The 21,445-nt window shown below is 43.3% G+C and overlaps 1 protein-coding gene across 1 annotated transcript in view; it reads right to left on the reverse strand.

Annotated features, from left to right (window-relative positions):
• The window catches only part of sspo (SCO-spondin), a 77,232-nt gene that overhangs the window by 21,092 nt on the left and 34,695 nt on the right, over positions 1–21,445 (reverse strand). The window contains exons 67-104 of the mRNA XM_070986093.1: positions 20,997–21,252; positions 20,786–20,832; positions 20,484–20,654; positions 20,193–20,327; positions 19,612–19,748; positions 19,445–19,539; positions 19,281–19,330; positions 18,881–19,051; positions 18,563–18,733; positions 18,386–18,465; positions 18,090–18,259; positions 17,943–17,989; positions 17,504–17,704; positions 16,986–17,156; positions 15,914–16,114; positions 15,694–15,805; positions 15,320–15,540; positions 14,950–15,102; positions 14,634–14,800; positions 14,279–14,424; positions 13,925–14,145; positions 12,857–12,892; positions 12,450–12,614; positions 10,422–10,634; positions 9,469–9,636; positions 9,101–9,235; positions 7,637–7,874; positions 7,324–7,476; positions 7,156–7,202; positions 6,812–6,982; positions 6,479–6,655; positions 5,228–5,383; positions 4,924–5,048; positions 3,317–3,456; positions 3,094–3,140; positions 2,759–3,001; positions 480–641; positions 74–190 (exon numbers count right to left, since the gene is read on the reverse strand). Coding sequence (XP_070842194.1) covers positions 74–190; positions 480–641; positions 2,759–3,001; positions 3,094–3,140; positions 3,317–3,456; positions 4,924–5,048; positions 5,228–5,383; positions 6,479–6,655; positions 6,812–6,982; positions 7,156–7,202; positions 7,324–7,476; positions 7,637–7,874; positions 9,101–9,235; positions 9,469–9,636; positions 10,422–10,634; positions 12,450–12,614; positions 12,857–12,892; positions 13,925–14,145; positions 14,279–14,424; positions 14,634–14,800; positions 14,950–15,102; positions 15,320–15,540; positions 15,694–15,805; positions 15,914–16,114; positions 16,986–17,156; positions 17,504–17,704; positions 17,943–17,989; positions 18,090–18,259; positions 18,386–18,465; positions 18,563–18,733; positions 18,881–19,051; positions 19,281–19,330; positions 19,445–19,539; positions 19,612–19,748; positions 20,193–20,327; positions 20,484–20,654; positions 20,786–20,832; positions 20,997–21,252 — 5,616 coding nt within the window. The remainder of the gene's footprint in view (positions 1–73; positions 191–479; positions 642–2,758; positions 3,002–3,093; positions 3,141–3,316; positions 3,457–4,923; positions 5,049–5,227; positions 5,384–6,478; positions 6,656–6,811; positions 6,983–7,155; positions 7,203–7,323; positions 7,477–7,636; positions 7,875–9,100; positions 9,236–9,468; positions 9,637–10,421; positions 10,635–12,449; positions 12,615–12,856; positions 12,893–13,924; positions 14,146–14,278; positions 14,425–14,633; positions 14,801–14,949; positions 15,103–15,319; positions 15,541–15,693; positions 15,806–15,913; positions 16,115–16,985; positions 17,157–17,503; positions 17,705–17,942; positions 17,990–18,089; positions 18,260–18,385; positions 18,466–18,562; positions 18,734–18,880; positions 19,052–19,280; positions 19,331–19,444; positions 19,540–19,611; positions 19,749–20,192; positions 20,328–20,483; positions 20,655–20,785; positions 20,833–20,996; positions 21,253–21,445) is intronic.

Below are 21,445 nucleotides of genomic sequence, written 5' to 3' on the forward strand. Positions count from 1 at the left end.
TCTTTTTTTTTTGGCTGATTCACTAATCAATGAGTACTTGAAGCTAGTGTTCATGTTAGAAGTCAAAGATTACCTGGGTGACAGGCACCTTGGAGACACTGCACATGCTCCCATAAATCAGTGCAGCTGCGAGGACACTGATTGGCACAGCTCTCTTGGTAGGTCCGCCCCCTATCCTCACAGCGCTCACCTTGGAAACAAAGAAAATCAATCTTTCCCCTCTTCATGTGTACAGAGGCAAGCAAAGTTTGCGGCATGTGCTGCAGAGAGGGACTGAACCCTAACTGTTTTTTTTGGCATTATTAAAGACTCAACTGGCATGCTACAAAGTCTCTGCAATAACTGATCTCATCATACAACATCTTTAACCCCCAAATTGCTGACTGATGTTGCCTCTTACCTTTCTGTAAACCGTCTTTGTGTTTGTGTTGGTATGCAAATATCTGTCTAGTGAGCTTTAAACAAAGGAATAGTTGTACCTGGGCAGAGTCCTGTGTTGCAGCTCTGGCTCTGTGTCTGCTGGCTCTTACAGCGGGGTCCTGGAGATGAGGCCAGGGGCCGCCTGTAGCGCTGCCTGACTCCGCCACTGCATGGCTCTGCACAGGCTGTCCACGCACTCCACACACTCCACTGACATAAATCTGGATGGGTAGAATGATTATCATAGCCACCATCAGCTCTGCTCTCATGCTAATTATAATGACTGTAATTATCATGATGTATGCTGCAATAGCTGTAATTGCTGTTATACTCATCATCATCAAAGATAACAAAATTTATTGTTTATGTACTATATATAAGCATGAGCTGGTGAGTTGAGTGATTTCTGTTTTAGAGATGAGAGTTTGTCCTGTTTATTCATAGTAAATAAAGGCTGTTTATCCTCCCTGAGCAGTTTTTAGATATCTGGACTAACTATGATGAAGTAAAAGACTTGATGTGCAAATCAAACCTATGGTCCATTAGGTATGGTCATAATTCATAGACATTCCCATTCGCGACCACAGGGGAAGGGCCGCAGAAGAATGGGGGGGGTGATATTGGTGTGTTCATGATGAATCATTCCAAATGCAATCAATTGGATGTATCCCCACAGACACGTGGACTTCAAACTCTTCCCATCTTCAAAAACCTTTTCCATGTTCACTCCTTTGGGGAAAAACTAGAAGAGGGCAGTGGGGATGCAAAATACCGTTTTTCACAGTGAATACCGATTGAAGCTCTAAAACGATCTACTGGTGATAACCATGAATTTGAATTAGCAGCAGTGGACTGACACACAACACCTATTCACAGAAATACCAATGAAAAGCTGGTACCACACCTACCATGTATTAAAAGTTAGTGTGATTCAGTGACACTGGAGAATTAGAAAGCTGGGAGTGAATTTCTGCCACTCTTTCCTAATCTGGTCTGAAAGGTCCTTGAGACTACTGAGTGTCAATTACACATTTGAGTGAGCAAAAGTGACCTGGAGTTCCCCAGGGTTGCATTCTAGGAAGGTTCCATTCTCTTTCCAGCACTTTTCCAGGACATTTTCAGTGATCATCTAGCTAGCATGACAGACAGGGAACATATACACTGATATATTCCTCTTTAATGCTCTGCATTCATATTTTCCTTGTTTGTTTTTATGGCATTCGGTAAGCTGTGTGCTCTATGCGTGCCAAGTGATGTGTAAATAAAATGCATCATTGTTATATGTGTCATTTCAAAAGTTGAACCACTTCACAGGAGATGTCTCTTATTTTACCAAAAATGGAGACTTCAAGTTCCCACATGGCACTTGTCCAAGCTGAATATTGGACCAGGATTGGATTCCAAAGTATCTGTGATATCACAAATCATGTTCTTAGCACTGCCTCTTCAGTGAGCAAGGAGAAACTTTCCACTTTCAGCAGATGAGAACAGCCCTCTGGCATCAAACGCTGCCCATACATCATTCTGCACAGTGAAGCTCAAGCATTCAACGGTAGGAAGAAGAAGCCTGAAACCATACTTCAGCCCCCTTTGCTGATACCATTAAGTGGAGTCTTTAACAAGGCTAATCACACACACTGTGAGTGACTGCTACAAAAGCCAAACTTTTCATGTCATGTTATGGTCCATTTTACCACAACAATGCAGCACTGCATTTAAAGAATTCAATTCCAAGCTATTTATTCATTTCTCTCACTGTACTGTAACTCTTTCTGTTTCATTCAATTTCAGCTTATATTTTATCTTAATTTTATTCTATGAAATCCTTTTCAGATTTGTCATTTTGTATTTTCTTATGCCTCCTATACAGCCTAATGTCTTAAATGTATTATGTAAAGCACTTCCTTGCAGTTGAACCGTGTAGCACACATAAATTTGCCCTGCATGTATACCACCCATATTTTGGCATGAAAGTATTTCCCTCTCCTCCCCAGAGAAAGCCATGCTAGAGTCATTTCATCACCACAGTCACTCTCTGACCCAATCTGTGATTCATTTTCTCTATGGTGCCATGCTTGTCTAGCTCTGACTAGTTCACTGCATTGTCTGCATACAATCTTATGGTGGGGGCAAAGTATCAAAGTGCTGCAGCATGCTGAGGGGAACTCAGCTGGAGCAAAACTGTCCCATTCATTACTTTCCCTCACTGAGAAGTTAAAGGAGCAACTGGAGCTTGACAAAGGCAGACTGAGGAACTGACTGCATTTCTGGTGTGAGATAAAGGACTCATTCAGTGCAGAGTGAACCTCTTTGTGTCCTCTTGAATAAACATCATTACCTCTGCACATGTTCACATCTGGACATAGTCTCTCCTCTACCAGTGGTCCTGGACATTGGCTCTCCTCCTCCTCTTTGGAGACTGGAAGACCAGAATCCAGGTCCAAACAGGCCCGGAAACGCTTCTGAATTGAGACCATCTTGCTGCCACCTGAAACTCCTGCTTGGGAGGTGCTGTGCTGCAGGGAGGCAGAGGGTACACAGGGAGAACACGGAGTCCACTCTGACCACTCGCTGAGGATCACTGAAAGAAGGTAAGAAAAAGCAGTGTAACAGAAGGATCGAATTCTTCAAGCAGGACCCCTTTACAACACTCGCATTACTCTGCTTTCTTACCTTCACACTCTCTCATGTCACACTGCAAAGCTCCATCATGGCAGAGGCTGGAGGACAGAGCAGCCATGAAAGATGAAAAAAGCAATATGTCAAACTGAGTCATTGATCCCAGACAAACAAGCAAGCAAAGAGCAAACAGGAAGTGGATGAAAAGAGAAATAGCGGAGAGGGATTAAGATGCAACATGCAGTGGTCTTTGTGTTTTTAACAGCCAGGGTCTCACCAAGTACTGCAGCCTATGGTGACTGAGGCCCCTGGAGGGACAGTGACAGGTGTGGGTGGCTGTCCTGAAGCCTGGTGCTGCAGGTGGACGCAGCCACACGCCTCTGGGGGAACACAGCTACCGTTCTGCTGCAGCAAGCCCTGGAAGAGAAAACACAATTCATAAAAAAAGAACTGCTGCTGGTAGTGTTCTTCTTTTGGTTCATTTGCTTTTAACACGGAGGCCAAAGAGATGCTAATTAAATGTCCTGTATCTCCACTTTAGTGCTCCATGAATACATACTTTTTAAATCAGGTGCTAACTGTATTCAAAAGGCAAAATAGCCTTATTGCAAATTACAACACATATATGGTCCTGCTAATAATTATATTAAGATTTAAAGAAGATATACTAAACACATTTATAATACTAATGTGTAATGTCATCAAATACCAACGTGAAAACAATGCAACAACGTGAAAGTGCCTTGTCGTGATGAAGCTACAGAGAAATATCAGCTGGATCTGCATCTCCTCTCCCCATCACAGAGCTTTATAGTGAGTGTCAGCTCAATCTTTTGCTGTCCGGCTAACTTTACTATTTTGGTTCAGCCCTGTCATAATGTTGATTTTGGCGACAGTGGACGGCTGTTCTTAGTGAAGAAGATGTGATAAACCAACTGTACAGCCACTGTTTTTGATGACCTGGGGTGACCAAAAAAATCAGTTAAAGTGAATTAAAATATTCAATGAAACATAAAAGTAATCCATAGCTGTTAAATGATTTATGGTAACTGCCGTGTTCCACGCCTCTGGTGATGTGCTTTCTGTTCTATATTTCATTATCTCCCCTCCCTGCTGCTGTATGGGCACATCATCAGTCTATCAAAGAGGATTTTTCAGGTTTTTGCAATATATCAATGCTGGAGGCTCCCAAACTGGGCCAGACTACATTATGAAATTGTCACTGTAACTCCTATCAAAGTGATGCATATACAACAATATGCAGCGCAGCACATTTCACTTTTTAAATTCAAGCCTGTATATTCTTGCTCTGGCCTCACACATACAAGTCTAGCAGTATGAAACTATTCTTACATGCCGACTGCAATACTGTCAGCTCTATGTTTCAAAATGTCATTTGTTATTATTGACTACATTTTAAAGCTCTACACTTCAAACAGTTTGTAATAACTATTAGGAGTAGGAGCAGAACTTTTTGATCTGACATAACACTTTTTGATAGCTCTCTACATCAAGTATGGAATTAAGATCTAAATATAGAATGTGTGTTTGCAACCATGAAGTGTGAAACATTTTGAAAATAGAACATATCACAAGTAGCAGCATGTTTTGCATTACACTGAGTTGATTCAATTGCCTGATTCACATTTGTCCTCAATGACCAGCAACCAGCAACCTGCCTTTACCTTTACAGCATCAAGATCAGTCTCACCTGCCATGTTCATTTTCAGAAAACACAATTGCAAACAGTGAAGATATTTTGCGGGGTCTGACACTGACATTAGAAGGACCAAATTCAGGTTGGTAAAAGATTGTGAGTGTTGATTTAAATATCTTTGATCCTGCATTGAGTATAAAACAGACGAGGGTTAATGAAATAATCACCTGTGGGCAGTAGCAGCCAGGTGTACACTCCTTGACACCTAAACACAGATCTCCATGGCCCTGCAGTGCGCAGTGCTTCTCACAGGGTGCACCGCATGCTGAGTACACAAATGGGGCTTCACAATCTACAAACGTGAGAAAAAAAACATTAAAATGACAGGATCAACATGCATGAAATCAAGCACCCACGCCTACACACCATCACATGCACGGACTATTCAAGTGCACCTTCAGAATAGAACAGACTTCTGTGTTCATACAGATTCATACAAATGCATACAGTTGACAATGGTTGATAACGTACCGTCGCACTGGCTGAGACTGCACGTCCTGCTCTGTGATTCAACAGGAGTGCACTGTTGTCCCCTGGTGGCTGGGGAGAGAGCTACACGGTAGCGCTGCTGCCTCTGAGACGTGCAGGAGCAGTGAGACCAGACACTCCACTCCGACATGGGACAGCCTGCAGGAGACAACAGATCAATCAATCTGGTGCTACAGGCAGGTTTATACAATCACGTCATGTTGTCTGTGAATCACTTGGACGTGTACTCATGTGACCCAGTTTTGGTCCTCGTGAGTCTATTGTGAAGTTACAAGGGAGAGAATTATTGTTGAGTTAATCAGCATATAATGGATCTATTTATACACCAAGCATTAGGTTATCCTCTTTTACAATCAATATGACTCTGTCTTACTGACATCAAAAGCTAAAGCACAGTTAAAGCAGAAACAAAAATTCAATTAGCAACCGTGATGACCTGACATTAACGACAACAAATAGTCCAATAACATCAAATCAATCATGGCACTGATCAACTTCCAAATTTAGCTGAGGACAGGGCTGCTTGCTTTTATTGAATTATTGAATATCAATCCAAATGAAATTTACCTATCACAGTCTTCAATAAATATATGCTCTCTAGTTCACACAAATTAACTTAAGGCAGTTACAGCTTCCTACCCATAATTCAAACTAAGCACTCATGAATTAATCAGGACAAACAAGTGAGCATACACAAGACAAGACTGTGCACTAATGTATTTAGGTCAGTTAAGTTATTACATTTGTTGTTATGGAGGTACAGTAAATATGAGAATTTACTAAGATACTCTAGATTTTAGGCCATATTATCCAGCCTTATAGTACATACAATGTAAACCTGCTTCCCAACATTTAAATTTAATAATAATCTTTAATGTTAATTTGCTGTCTTTTGTCCCATTTTATTGCCTTAAGAGAAAAAGATGCACACACACTCAGGAGATGCATCCAAAAAGATGATTTACTACATACAATTACGAGCAAATCTCAGGTGTGCAATTGTCAATAATTTGACCTGTGCATGTTCACTGAGCAAAGGGCTTGACCTGGGATTCACACCTCGGCTGAATCGATTGAAGTCAATACTGGATGTGAGCCATCTTAATCGCATGCTGAAAATGAAGACATAATATTGAAACATCTTTATTTATTTGACCTGCTATTTGAGTATGACCAGCATTAGTTCGCCAAGCTGCCCACAACCGACATTGATTGAGCTCTGTCAGGACGTACCTGGACACGGCTGTTTGTAACACAGCTGGGTCTCCTCTCTGTTCCTCTCGGCCTCGACCTCAGCAGGACACGCTGCATCTCCTCCCTCCTCACACACACACACTCTGCGCCGTGACACAGAACCTGCACCGCAGCTTCGGGAACATGGTGACCATGGTGACCAGGGGCAAAGGTCATCTGTAGACAAGAGAGTGAATATGATCAGCGCAAACGATTCCACGATTATCCACACAGTTTGTACAGTATGTATCAAAATATTCTAACTGGAAATGAGTATCTTTAGTTCATAGCTCATAGCGTAATATGACTGTGATGATGATGAGCTGAACAAACCCAGACAGGGAGGGCTGTGACAGTCCTGTGTTTCTCTCTGTGGCCCACTGCAGTAAGACCCATTATTACGTGGTGGGGGGTTGATGCAGGCGTGGGTTCGAACCTGTGTGCCCTGACCACAGGTCACTGAGCAGTCTGACCACACTGACCACGGGGTCCAGCCGCCATCCACTGGAAACAATGCACAGGATTTGGTCATTTGACACCCCGCCATAGGTCAAGTAGAGATGTGTATGCTGTGTACATTCGCTTTCATTGAAAGTAAGTTAGCAGCGACATGTTATTCTACCACATTTAGGCCTCCTGAAATTACTCTTGTCTGTAAAATACATGCAGTGACCCACCTCTGCAGTCAATGTCTTGGCAGTAATCTCCCTCTGGAGTACATGTGCTAGAAGGCAAAAACAAATTGGTGTTTCAGTCACAAAGTGGACTTAAATTCTCATTACCTTTTCAGTGTGCACCCTTTATCAGCAAAATATTCTTTTCCTCTTTGTGGACATTCATCTCACCATTGTTTACACTCGCCCTGCAGCCAGGTGTCTCCCACACTGAGCTCCTGGTCGTCATGGAGACAGAGAGGCGGGCAGGGTCCCGGGTTGCAGGATTTATGCTGGACTTCCTCGAACTGGCAATCTGTTCCTTCAGTCTCCGGGATCAGAGACCTGACACAAGTGTTTATGGTTTACTGGGCTGAATATTTCTAGGTACAAAAAATACTTTTCGCTGAAAAGGAAATTATAATTTACAACTAATGAACAGCAGCGTCATAATAAAGGTGCTATAATAAGTACAAACAGGGATTTGTGAGTTTCTTTTCCTCACCTGTATCTTGTTCTCTGGCCCTGGCCACACGAAGTGCTGCATGATGCCCAACTGGACCAGGAGCTCCAAATGCAGGAGGCCTGGCAGCTGTGATTGGTGCAGAGGAGCTGTCCATCAGAGCAGCTGCAGTTGTTACAGTCCACCTGATGCCAGCTGCCAGCTGCCCAAATCTGTCCCAGTGAGTCCACACAGTCACACTGCCACAGCTGCACACACACCCCGTCCTGCTGCAACTGGCCTGGACACACACAAACACTAGTTTAAACTATGTGCTCTGTTAATAGACAGACATAATGATTGATTAGGTACCATTTCATTACATTGTACCAGCCTGTTTAGGGCAATAGCTACCACTGAAATATCACCTAAAACAAAACATGTACTTCAAATACAATTGGTTTATCATCCACAAAAAAACAAAAACAAAAAGGGTCATCTCACCAAAATAGCAAAAGACAACAGATTTTGTCAGTTGTGTCTAGCTTTACTTATCCAAGCAGACTATTTTGGTTTTATTTCTGACAGTCAGAGATTTCTGCCACAGTACAGTGGTGAAGTGAATTAAATGTTATGTCTCAGGATAATCTACAGATGGAGACCATTTTTAACATCACCCAAAGATGAGAAAAAAACTCTCTGAATTCTGATTTATTCAGTTTTCAGCTTTTCAGTTCACTCTTCAGCCATATGTTCTGGACACTTTAATTGCCTACATGAACGTCTGAATGCTTCCTTAATGGAGAATATGTACTGAATCCTATTTATGTATTGGCCGAAAAGTTGACAAATTGGGACACGCTGCGTCTAAAAACATCCCAGCCATGAGTACATTTTTAAAATTTAAAACCAAAATTATTTGAAGCTGTAAGCCCAAAACACCTTAAAAAATGACAGCAGAAATGATGTCAGAGTCGTTAAAGGTAGCTACAGCTTTGCTTTCAGCAGAAACTATTCACAGTGACTCATCAGGACATTTTTCTGGTACGAGATGTTAGTTTTCAGTACTGTGCCATATCAGAGACAGATATCTCATAACCTGGACAACTAAAACGAAAACCATCTGCATAGCTAGATACTACTGTAACTAGTTATGTGATTTTGGTGAGCTGACCCTTGAAAATGATTATTTAAAATCAATCTTAACACTGTGAAATGTTTGGAAATCCAGTTTTAGCTGATGTAATAGTGACAGTGGTCATTTCTAACTTTTGGGTTAACACCCAGGCTCATTCAGATACAGCTTGTGCACACATGCACACACATCTGCTATATGGTGCTTATCTTTTGAATACCAGCAGGCACAGAACCTTTAGGGAAGAATCACTCAGATAAACAGACAAACACACACACGCACACACACACACGCACGCACACACACACACACACACACACACACACACACACACACACACACACACACACACACAGGCTTATCTGTTAATAAAATGATAGCAGCCTCAGTGCCTTTGGGGCAGCGACAGCCGGGCTGACATTCGATGTTGCCCTGGCACTCTATGCCCTGCTGGAGGTCTGAGCACCGCTGTGGACACTGGTTGGCACATGACACGAACTCCTGGCCCGGTGGGCACCCTTTCTCGTCTGACAATACACAAACAGAAGGTCATGAATTTTCCCATGATGCTGCAGGCTTTACACAACATGCCTCACCAAGAATGCTGATCACAGGCAGTGCTGACTTTTGGAACACAAAGACTTACTTAGAAAAATGGCCATATGCTGAATTAATGAGTCTTTGCACAGGATGAACTGTGCTTGGGGTCACAGCAATCTAAGCTTAACAAGCGTGTGTGGACATGCTGGGTCTGTCTCACCGCAGGGTTTGGTGTTGCAGGGTTTGACCTGGTTCTTCTCTCCTTCACACTTCTTCCCACCGTTCTTGGGGGGAGGGCTGGAGCAGGAGCGGGTGCGAATGGAGCGCCCTCCACCACAGCGCTTATCACAGCGGGACCAGGGACTCCAGCGGGACCAGCCACCATCCACTGCAGCATCAACACACAAACAAACATAAATCTTTTCAGATTTTTGGCTATTTCTACTGGTTGAATGACAATGTACTCAGAAAAGTAATTGTTTTCAGAAAATGACTTTATGGATGCTATACAAACTGAATTTTGAAGCCACTGGTTTCTGTCATTCCACTAGATTATAATGATAATGTAGATGCATACAGCATAAACATGTTGCAGGTGCAAAGGGATGGAAGTCTATACAACACTACCAAATGTTCAAATTTGCCCCCCCAGCATGTCCATGTGGGATAACTGTTGGTGCTTCTGCTGCACAGACAAGCAGATCACTTCTCATTTTCTTCAGATTGTAACTACCAACAGCGCAGGACACAACACCTTTGGTTCCAAATTTCTGTGAAGAAGCCATCAACACCATTTTGGAAATAAGAGAGAAGAAAGAAGCATGTACATTGAAGCAGTAAGTATGTACTGGGGTTGGCATCAGCACAGAGAGGGAAGTAGAATAAAACATTAGGAGAAAAACCGTGAAATTATTCATTCATTTAGTCTATAATGGAGACATGAAAACAGACAGAAACTGTGCAAGCATCATCACCAGTCAGCCTTCATCTTCCCTTCCCTGGAGATCGTACCCATGGCAGAAAAAACTGCGTCATAAAAGTGAGGCTTACTGGGAACCAGTGTGAACACAGATGGTGTCATTATTCTATTGCCATTACATTGTGCAATACATTTTCTGAACGGGCTGAATTGGAAATTACAGACTGACTCTAGATGCTGATGAGCTGGCTGACCTCTGCAGGGCCTGATGTTACAGAAGCGATGCTCCAGGTTTCCTCCCAAGATGTCTTCGCACCACGAGCCGTTGGTCCCTGGGCTGAGGAAGGTTCGGATCCTCTGCTGCTGACCCACTCCACAGGACCGCGAACAGGACGTCCAACCCCCCCACTCTGTCCACGAGCAGTTCCTGTGCACACAGTCGGCCCCTACACATACCTCACCTCCATCTGCAAACATATGACAAAGACATAACTGTGTAATTTAGTCTAATTAATTGCGCTGCTTTGGTCCATTTGCTGATATTGCACCTCCTTTCCTATTTCCTGCTCCTGTCATTACAGCTTACTATAATTACAGTAAGACATTTGTTTACAACATTCACAGTAATGTTGCAATATTTATTCATTAAAATGGAAACTGTACACTGAGGAGGAGTCACAACAAATGAGCAGTTCATTAAGTTTGTCTGAAGCCAGAATAATGGCTGAATCATGGGAATGAGAATTTTATTCATAGCTTAAATTGTCTCCCCGGTCTCTACCATTTTAGTTATCCTCCATCACACACACACAGTTCACACAAACACACCACATACAAACATGCTATAATCATTTTTTCTGGGTGGTATTGCTTTGTGTTTGTGTGTATTACTGTTTACACCCTTGCTGGAATGAAATCTTTCAATAAAAAGAGTCAGCTGCCTACCTCCTGCTTACACATAAAATATCACCATATTCTCAAAGTGGCTAAATAATAAAGCTTGCCCGCACTAATCTCCCGTGATGTCTGTGCTGATCAGTAAATAAAACAGCAAGTCCACTGCAAAATATGTTCTGTCGTCTCTGAGATAAGCATGGTGTAAAATTACAAACCTAAGCCACAACACAAATCCAAAACATCAAACCAACAGATGCTATGGATGACAGTTTGTGTAGAGATTTTCCTGCAGGAATACTGATCATTAAGTAGATCATGTGCTGTTCTCACACACAGGCTCTGATATCTGAATAATGAATCCTCTGTGTTTGATGTAAGTTATTAGAATGGCAGTTTTCATCTGATCAGAAAGACTGCAGTGCCGTGCTTAATACTTATTCAGCCTCATTCATTCACAACCAAGGCAGCTTGATATTCAGGAGATACACTGTTTAACGCTGGAAGGCAACAAAATGGAAAAGGCTTCTAATACAAGCAAGCAGGTGGCTTGCGAAATTCATGTTCAACTGGTACAAGGAATAGAAGACTTGGTACTAACGAAGCGGAAACCTCTGGGAACAGAGTGTTGTATTTTTGGGTGATAATACTTCTGAACAAAAGGCGTCTCTGTGAGATTAGAAAACAAAGGTCCACCACATCAGCAGACACCATGCAATGTTAACGTTTCACTTGCAATCCAGGCAATGTAACATTAACTTAACATTAGGTTACTTAGCTAGGTTGATTAAAAAGTGGCAAACTGAGCAGTTACAATAAGGAGTGTAACCCAAAAAATATTAATGTCACATTTCAACATAGTTACAAAAGTAAAGTTGACCTCAATGTTACAATATGTTGGTTGAGTTGGTTAGTGAAGCTAGATGGTGATGTAAAATTTGATGGCCTAAGAACCCAGTGTTATTATTACTAGAATGGGCATTTTAATATCATTACACTTCAGAAACTGACTGACTGTGATCAGCTGCAGGCTAAAATGTTGACAAATAACACCATGCCTGCATTTCAGGAGGAATTGTGCAATGGAGCATAGCATATACTGTAGCCTCGCTTCTTAGCCAAGGTTGTTGCAGCTAGCTTGGTAGCTACGAGCTAGCTGAATGTGATACAGCAACCAGGCTTTATTCGCCTGCTGAAGCTCCACCAACGTTTCATCTGTATTAATTTTTTTGGATTGCAAAGGTCAACTGAAGCCACCACACTGAGCGACACAATGGCTTATCAAACTTATGAGTGACATCAAGGAGATCACGCATATGTTTTACACAGTTTATGGAAGGAACCATAGACTCTGACAGCAGCAAAGAGACATATGTGAGTGATCGTACCTGGACACTGGGGGAGGTTACAAGCCTTCTCTTGGCGAGAGCTTCCAGAGCAGGGAGGACTGACACACTGCCGATGACGGGACTTCATGGCTGGGCTGACAGCATTAGTGCAGGTCTTAGTGCAGGGACTCCATAACGACCAAGGAAAGAAGCCAGCATCCTCATCTAAAGAGGAAGAAGGAGAAATATGGTAGAAGTCATTAAAAAGTTTGTGTGTCATGACGGAAAGGATGGTAGCATAAAATAAAAGTGACAATCCCATGAACCATACAGACAAATACATTGCCATGACCAAGAAACAAATACACAGAAAAAGAGGAAAAATGTAATTCAGTACAAAATACAGTAAATGAACAATGAAGAAGACTCGAGCTGGTATTAGACTTTTTTATGAAGGAATAATTTACCTGGTAAAACTGGTTCTTCTGTCGGACCAACAATAACTGCCAACAGCAAACAAAAAATCAATTCAAGTGCAAGCTCCACCATTTAGTATTGTGCACGAACAAGCATTTGGCAGTGTTTACTGTCTCTGTTATGACTATTTATAATGGCTACAAATGAAGGATACAGAAAAGCCCTTTCTAATTAAATTAAATTTGGGATTAAATAAAATGTATACAGTCTCACTTCCACATTATCAAGGCAAGGCAAGGCAAATTTATTTGTATAGCACAATTCATACACTAGGCAATTCAAAGTGCTTTACAGAAGCATAAAAATACATTAAAATCATACATTTCAAAGAAAGAAATAAAGAAAGAGATTAAAAGAGAATAGAAAAATAAAAATAAAATACAATTAAAGGAAAATTAAAAACAGAAGCCAGTAAAAGACAATAATTTAGCATTTAGAATGATTAAAACCATTGAGCAAATACATTTACTTTAAGTAAAAGCTGTAGCAAATAATAATGTTTTCAACCCTGATTTAAATGAGCTGACACTTGGTGCAGACCTCAGGTGTGCAGGGAGAATGTTCCACAGGTGAGGAGCATAATAACTGAAAGCTGCCTCACTTTGTTTGGTTCTCATTCTGGGAACACACAATAGACCTGTCCCTGATGACCTGAGGGGTCTGGATACCTCATATGGAATCAATAAATCTAGAATATATTTTGGTCCCCGACCATTTAATGCTTTTCAGACCAACAGTTAGATTTTAAAGTCTATTCTTTGACTCACAGGAAGCCAATGTAGTGATCTGAGGACTGGTGTGATATGGTCCATTTTTCTGGTGTTTGTAAGGACTCGTGCAGCAGCATTTTGAATCAGCTGTAGTTGCCTAATTGCTTTTTTGTTTAGGCCAGTAAAGACTCCATTGCAATAGTCCAACCTACTGAAAATGAATGCACCAACAAGTTTTTCCATGTCTTCTTTGGACAGGCAAACCAACTTCCCTCACTATGACTATGAAAATGTCATTCTTTTCCTCCATCCCTACACCCATTACCTAAAGTACCCACTCTACTGTACCTGGGCAGTCAGGGGCCTGGCAGTAGGTAGTTTCCTGGCGTGGTCCCTGGCAGTCTCTCCCTCCATGGGCCGGGGTAGGCTGTGTACAGCCCCTGGTGCGAGTCTTCAGTCCCAGACCTCCACAGGACAGTGAGCAGGAGCTCCAGGAGCCCCACGCTGACAGGCCGCCATCAACTGGGCAATGCTCCAAGGAACAGTTCCACCTGCCATGTTCACAGCCACTACAGGGAAGAGGGGGGAGGTGTGAGGTGTGGTGCGAGTGGTCTGAAGAGTCTGTAGCGCAGTGTAGTAGTGAAGTGTTCCACTGTATGAAATATAGCATTGTTGTAAATATGCCCAAGATTTTCTGCTCACCAGGTGCTGCAGTCATGGACGAGTTTGTCTCCAGACTGAAGTTCTACTCCCTCAGAGATGTTATGGGAGAGCAGAGATGAGACTGATGAGACAGACACACTCTGAAGAGAGGCCAGAAACTCTTTGTCCACCAGACACGGGCACTCCTGAAACACACATTAAAATCATGTTAGATGGAAAAACTTTTGTTCAATTTTAAACATACGTTTCAGCAACAACAGTTTCAGCAGTACATTCATGTTAGGACATCAGTGCTGACAACTTGCAGTGAGTGTCTTCTGACTACTTGTACTAATATGAGTGTTATTCAGTTCACATCACAAAGCTAAAGTTGCTCAGATGACAGGGAACCGACCTGCAGGCAGTCTCCGTGGTGTTGGTAGGTGTGCGGGGGGCAGTGGCAGCCTTCCTCACAGCCGTCCGAATAGCAGCCCTCCCTACCGCTGACCTGAGCGCAGCTGAACGGACAGCCTTCGCCTCGTTCACACTCCCTGTACAACCTGCCAGGAGGGCAGCCGACTTCTGCATGACAACATGACATCAGCATAGAGACACAGATTAAAGATACTCAAAATTGGTCTGAAAATGAGGGCTTGTGTATAAGGTTAGCCTTGATCTAACAATTCAAATAACTTTGATGCTAGAGCTGCAAGTATTCTACAGGGACTCACCAAGGCAGACCTGGGTGTTGCAGGTCTTGCTCTGCCGGCTGAGGCCACTGCAGGGTGGTGAGCTGCAGAGACGAGAGCGAGACTGCTGTCCTCCACCACAACTGACCGAACAAGCAGACCACTGAGACCAGTGGAGCCATGGGCCCACTGAGTCTGGAAGCAAAAACATACTGAGATGTAAAGACACAACTGCACAGCGGGTAAGGACTTTATAGTTCACATTAGCAAGAGGGATGAAAGATTATTTTCTTTTTAAAGGGTAACATGAGAAATCAATCGCTCCATTAGACGTCAGCAAAGGTGAGAGACCTTTTTTTAAAGTTGTGTTTGAGTCTAGAAACTCATGCTCCAAATTTGGACATGGCACTACCTGTGCACAGGTGTATGTTGCAGTCTTTCTGCTGTTCACTGACTCCCAAGCAGCCTCTCCCACCGCTCTGAGGGGACGGGTTATCACACTGGCGTCTCCTGAACTTCACTCCTCCTCCACACGGAAGCGAGCACTCAGTCCAGGCCCCCCACTGGCTCCAGCCACCGTCAACATGGCAACCAGGTACTGACTGACACTGCAGAACCCCGGCCTCGCATGAACTGAGTTAAAGTGAGATGACAAAACAAAAATAAAGGAAAATAAAGTCTATATATAATAGACACATGTATGTACATACATACATACACACACACACGTGAGAATATACTCATAAATATCTCAAAATGTTGTGGAGCTATTCAGGTGTGTTGTACCAGTTTTTGCAGTCACTGATGATGCTGTCTCCTGGATTTGCAAACTGCCAATCAGATCCACCAGGCCATACCCATGATGCATTACTGGAATCTGGCCTGCTGAATGGCATTACTACATCAGAGACAAAAATATATCTATTAGACCAATCTCTACTTAGTCCAACACAGTTTTAGAACACTTCAAATGGAAACTGTCACATAAACAGATTGTGGATCTAACCAGGAGCAGAGCTGTTATGGTATTTGCAGCGACACTCCTCCCTGGCCACACACACTCCATCCTGCAGAACCATGTCACCCGGACAACCACAGGTCTGTCTGCACCCGGGGGAGTCCAAGCACTCTGTGTCACCATGGAGATCTGAACAGGAGCGAGGACAGGGCTTCCCACACGGCCATTCTTCCTGGCCTCCACCGCAGTCTGCAGAATGCAGGGGGAAGTATTGTTTGAAGAGAATAAAGCACAGAATGGAGTAACGTGTTCTATGAGCCCAATTCAAAGAAGGTGGGTCACCGTGTAAAACAGAATGTGATCATTTGGAAGGCTCAGTCACTCACAAGCAAGGATGGAGAGAGGTTCACCACTTTGTGAACACATGATTGTATTAAGGATATTACTACATGGGGTCAGCAACACTTTTATTTTTTATTTTTATTTACCTTTGACACAGTGTCCCAACTTTTTTGGAATCAGGGTTGTAGTATCCTTTGACAGAGTTTGACAGAGCAAATTTAAGCCTAGTCACAGCGAAAGAAAATGAAATCCTCTGTGTGCTGAGGTTGAGTGCGGCTCCCCAAACACAGATACGTTTGTCAGCCTAATGAAACGAGTGGCGTGTGAAGATTAAAAGTTATCAAAGCTGCAATGAAAAACTAAGAAACTTCTTGATTGTGTGTCAATAAATGAAATCTATACCCAAAAGGATGATTGATGAAGTACAGCGCAGCAGCCTGTTGCCTTGCTGTTTATCAGTAACCCCTGTTAACATTCGGTGGGACATGAGGTGACAAAGCAGAGAGTTAATTCATTTTTCCCTGCCTTTTGCTTTTTTTATTCAACTCAGGCAGCCTCTTTTCACTCTCCCTGGCTTACTTTCCAGGGACAGATACAGAAATACTAATGGGTGCCACCTTGTTTCTTGTAAGGCCTCTTTCAACTTCTTTGCGCATCTTCACCCGAGGTCAAATTTCACTCTTTATTTCCTCATTTCCATCCAGTAACCTCCCTTTGAAGAGTAGTGTGATTGTCAACATAAATCGCCAATTAAAGTACAATCCCTTATTATGCAGACCTGAGCAGATGGTGATGTTGTCATGGCAACCACGCCTCTGCCTGCTCTCTCCAAGACAGGGCAAGCCACCAAACCTGGTTGGAGGGCTGTTACACTGCCTGGTGCGAGTAGCTGACCCAGCACACCCATCACACTCTGACCACGCTGACCAGGGACTCCACGAACCATGGACTAGAATGAGATAGAGTTGAAGAAACAGAAGAGAGAAGTTAATTCTACCTACCTGTAGAGAAGGACATCAAAACATAACTACAATTACTGCCTCGTGGGTGTATGTAAGTTGCAGCTTATGTTCATGTCAATCCAGACTCATATAATATATGTAGCGAAGACTTTGAATATAATAAAAGAGGACTGATAGAGAGCTTCATCACATGGTGCAATGACAGTCACCTGAAGCTCAATATCAGCAGAACCAATGAACTTGTGGTGACTACAATGCTTCAGATATAGATGTTACTGCAAAGGATGTGTTATTAGGCACCAGTTACGGTGATGATGGGTAAGATGGCTCTTACCTGGGCAGAGCGTGATGGCAGGGCAGGACTGTCTCTGGATTTGAACTCCGACCCCATTGTGCATTTCCTGTTCTCCGGAGCAGGCCGCTCCTCCAGCCTTGGGCTCAGGACAGCCACAGCTCCTATAGCGGGTCACTGACTCTGCCCCACAAGTCCTGGAGCACGGAGTCCACTCTGACCACTCACACCAGCCACCTGACACTGGGAACACACAGTAGGATGGAAAATCTAGATTTATATCCATGCCTATCGACATGCAGATTTTCTTTTACTCATAAAGTCAGAAATAGACAGTTCATATTCTCGTTGTTTTTGAGTGAGTTTAAACGTTTGTCAAAGAAAGAAAGACTGCAAGCAAGCAAGTAAAAAAAAAAATCAAGTTTTATACACCGCATATAGTATATAACACACACAGAAACTCACAGCTGCTCTCACTTACCTGGACATGGGGATCTGGAGCAGTTGAGCCTCCCAGCCTCACAGGTGCTGAAACAAAGAGGAAATACCAGCATAATTATTTTCCTGTCCCTTTTTTCTGCATGGAAGCATGGGCAGTGTGCGCTCCTAGTGTGTGTATTATTCTGACCAGTTGTTACATCCGTCAGGGGCTTCAGTGGTCTCCCCTGGTTCCAGCCTGTGTCCAGTGCTGAGGTCCAGGCAGGGACAGTCTTCTCTCTCTACACAGACTGTCCCATTAGCAGACAGGACCTTCCCCTCTGTACAGTAGCACCCTGGCTCACATTGCCACTCACAGTGCTGAGGGACAAGAAGAAAATTACTCTATCATCACCAAAATTCACAATTTTTATGCACTAAGCATGACTTACTGTTAAACCAGTGCTAATGGGTGGAAAAAAGAGTCATTTTCACTGTGATACGTACAGCCAGGTCCTCACAGGAGCGAGGGCAGGAGGGACCACAGCTACTGAACACTGTGCCTGGGACCTGTGAGCATGGGGCCACTGAAACACACACATCATGCAGTCAAAACAGACAAAGAATGTGTAGACCACGCACACACACAGCTTCATCTTCATCCTACAAACTCTGTAAATGTACCTGGACAGTGGTCAGTGTTGCAGGCTATGACCTCAGTTCCCAGCCCCTCACAATAGCTCCCCTCCCCCTCTGGAGTGGGACTGTCACACTCTCTCCTCCGGCTTCGAACCCCCCCACCACATGACTTGGTACAATCCGTCCAGTTGCTCCACTGACCCCAGCCACCGTCACCTGGAAAGAGCCAAAACATCATTATAAAACTGTAAAAACAAACAAAACTTCCCAGCAAATAAAGATTAGTCAATCACAGTACAGTACAGTATTTCTGTTCATTCAGCTGGCAAATGGAAGTGGCATTCCTTTCCAAAATAAACTCACGGTCACATGGAGCGGAAATGCAGACTTGGTCCTCTCTGTGAGGGCCGAGACATGGGAGGCCACTGTCAGAGCGCTGGCGGCCGGAACAGAACCGGTACCGAGACTGGAGACCCACCCCACATGACACGGAACACTGACCCCAGGGAGTCCACACTGACCACTGGTCATCAGCTGGAGAGTGTGTGTTTGTATGTGGAGGAACAGTACAAGAAAGATTCAGTGTGGAACAATACAGGTCAGTGGGACAGCAGGAGATACACGAATGTAGACAGGATTTGAATTAGACATTGCTATTGCTGTTCCTGGTTCGCAAACTATGTGATGTAATTACAACAGAAAGAAAGCATAGAAAAAATAACGAGGGCTATATTAAAGATAAATTCAATGACTTTTTGCCTACCACTGCAGCTGACTTGAGAGCAGTTTACCAGCCTCCCCATTTCACATGTACTGAAATAAAAATACAAAAGTTGGATCACACTTTTATCTCTTCTTTGTATACTGATGAACAGAAGCACATGCTGGAGTTAAATTCATTAGGGAATGTACAACAACAAGTTTTACCAGTTGTTGCAGTCTGTGGGCACAGTGTCTCCTGGTTTGTACTTTTCTCCGTCCACATCACAGCGACAGTCAGACTCCCGCACACACACACCATCCTGAAAAGACAGACCATCAACAATACGACTCAATATTACTGTATGTGTGTGTGTTTTTGTCAACCCACCCACCTGTTGGACAGTCCCATGTGGACACTGGCAGCCTGGTGTGCAGTTCCTGCTAAGGTCCATTGTGAGGTCTGTACAGGACACTGCTCCCCTCACACACTGCTTCCACTCCTGGCCTGGAGGACACACCCTGCCATCTCCTGACACAGCAACAGAATCCAAGCAGAGATCAGAGAAAAGCCTCTCCGTGTAATCGAGAGTATCATCCATTAATACGGCAATGAAATCAGTCTTTTCTCTTCTGTCCTTTTCTGCATTTTATACATGCTTCCCGGAAGATATCTGATATATTAGAATAAAAACTACCATTTTTGTAGTTCCCTATGACAACATTGAATTAAATTTTGATGAATTGTCCATGATTTTCTGTAATGCTGTTCAACCTCTTTCAGGACCTTGAAGTGATTCCTTTACCAGCTTCTTATTGTTGTTTTCTGGTGTTAAAATATAATATAATGCAATAAATATGTAACCTTGTATAATACACTCTGCTGCCTTCTTGAAAAGCACCCATTTACACAATTCTATATATTCTATATAAAACATGACAATATTGTTCGATGAGAGTGTAGGTGTTGCTGTACCACAGGGCTGCAGGTTACAGGCACTGAACTGCTGAGCAGTGCCATGGATTCGAATGGGTCCCCGGGTTCGGGTCCTGTAACCTCCTCCACACGTCACTGAGCACTTGGACCACGCACTCCATGGCTCCTTTACACCTTAAGATACATCATAACCAGATTAAGTTCTTTATATTTGAATCTGTTGTTTGTTGTTGAATGTACACAGAAGCAAATAAATAAAACAGACAACTCATCTTTTACATTTCAAGACATGGATTCTGTATGTAGCAACATTAGCAACCAAGTACTGACCAAAGCAGGGTTCAATGCTGCAGGTATCAATCCCAACTCTGTCTCCTTTGCAGGGATGACCCCCAGAGGCTGGGGGAGGATTGGTCCCAGAACGATACCGCCGTCTCACACCAACATCACATGTTCGACTGCAAGCGCTCCACTGGGTCCAGCTGCTCCAGCCACAGTCCACTGCAAGACACACAGGATAAAAGACAGAGAGAATGGGAGACAAATGAGAAGAGAAAACTTAAAGACAGCAAGACACATGGAGGGAGACCAGTAAATGTACATTCAAAGCTGTTATTAGAAAAGCCACTCACCAGGGCAAGGAGCTGTTCCACACTCCATTTCTCCATTAGTGCAAGTACTGTTTGAGACACACAATGTAAAAACGTGACACATGATTTAAGAAAAAGACAAAATATTCAAAAAAACATTCACTAATTAATAGAATCTTTCAAGGAAAATTAAATCATCCATTTAGCCACAGAAGCATCCATTGTAGTAATTGTGGAGACAGGCCGACAGTACCAGTTATTGCAGGCATCAACGGGCAGGGTGGCACCGGCAGGGTACAGCTCCCCCTGGTGGTAACACGGGCATCGTGCCAGAGGCACACAGCTGCCATTGAGCAGGTAGAAGCCCAGGGCACAGTAGCAGCCATCGTAACAGGCAGTGGCACACTGCACCTCTGTGGAGGTCATGTCCAAACAAACTCGTGGACACGCACCACCGTGAGCCTCACACTCTGCTGCTGTCATGTACACCATGCCCTCTGGACACACACCTGAGAGCAGACGAGTGGAAATAAGGAGTGAATGTTCAGAAAGAGAATCAGAATCAGAAAATGTATTTATTGAATGGGGTGCATAAAATAACAGGATAAAACAAAAATCTAATGCAAATACAAAACACCACAAACACAACAGAGTAATATTATTGATACATACTATTCTGTGGCCATCTTTAGCTTGAGTAAT

Source organism: Chaetodon trifascialis, chromosome 18 (assembly GCF_039877785.1).
Source record: "Chaetodon trifascialis isolate fChaTrf1 chromosome 18, fChaTrf1.hap1, whole genome shotgun sequence".
Classification (NCBI taxonomy): domain Eukaryota; kingdom Metazoa; phylum Chordata; class Actinopteri; order Chaetodontiformes; family Chaetodontidae; genus Chaetodon; species Chaetodon trifascialis.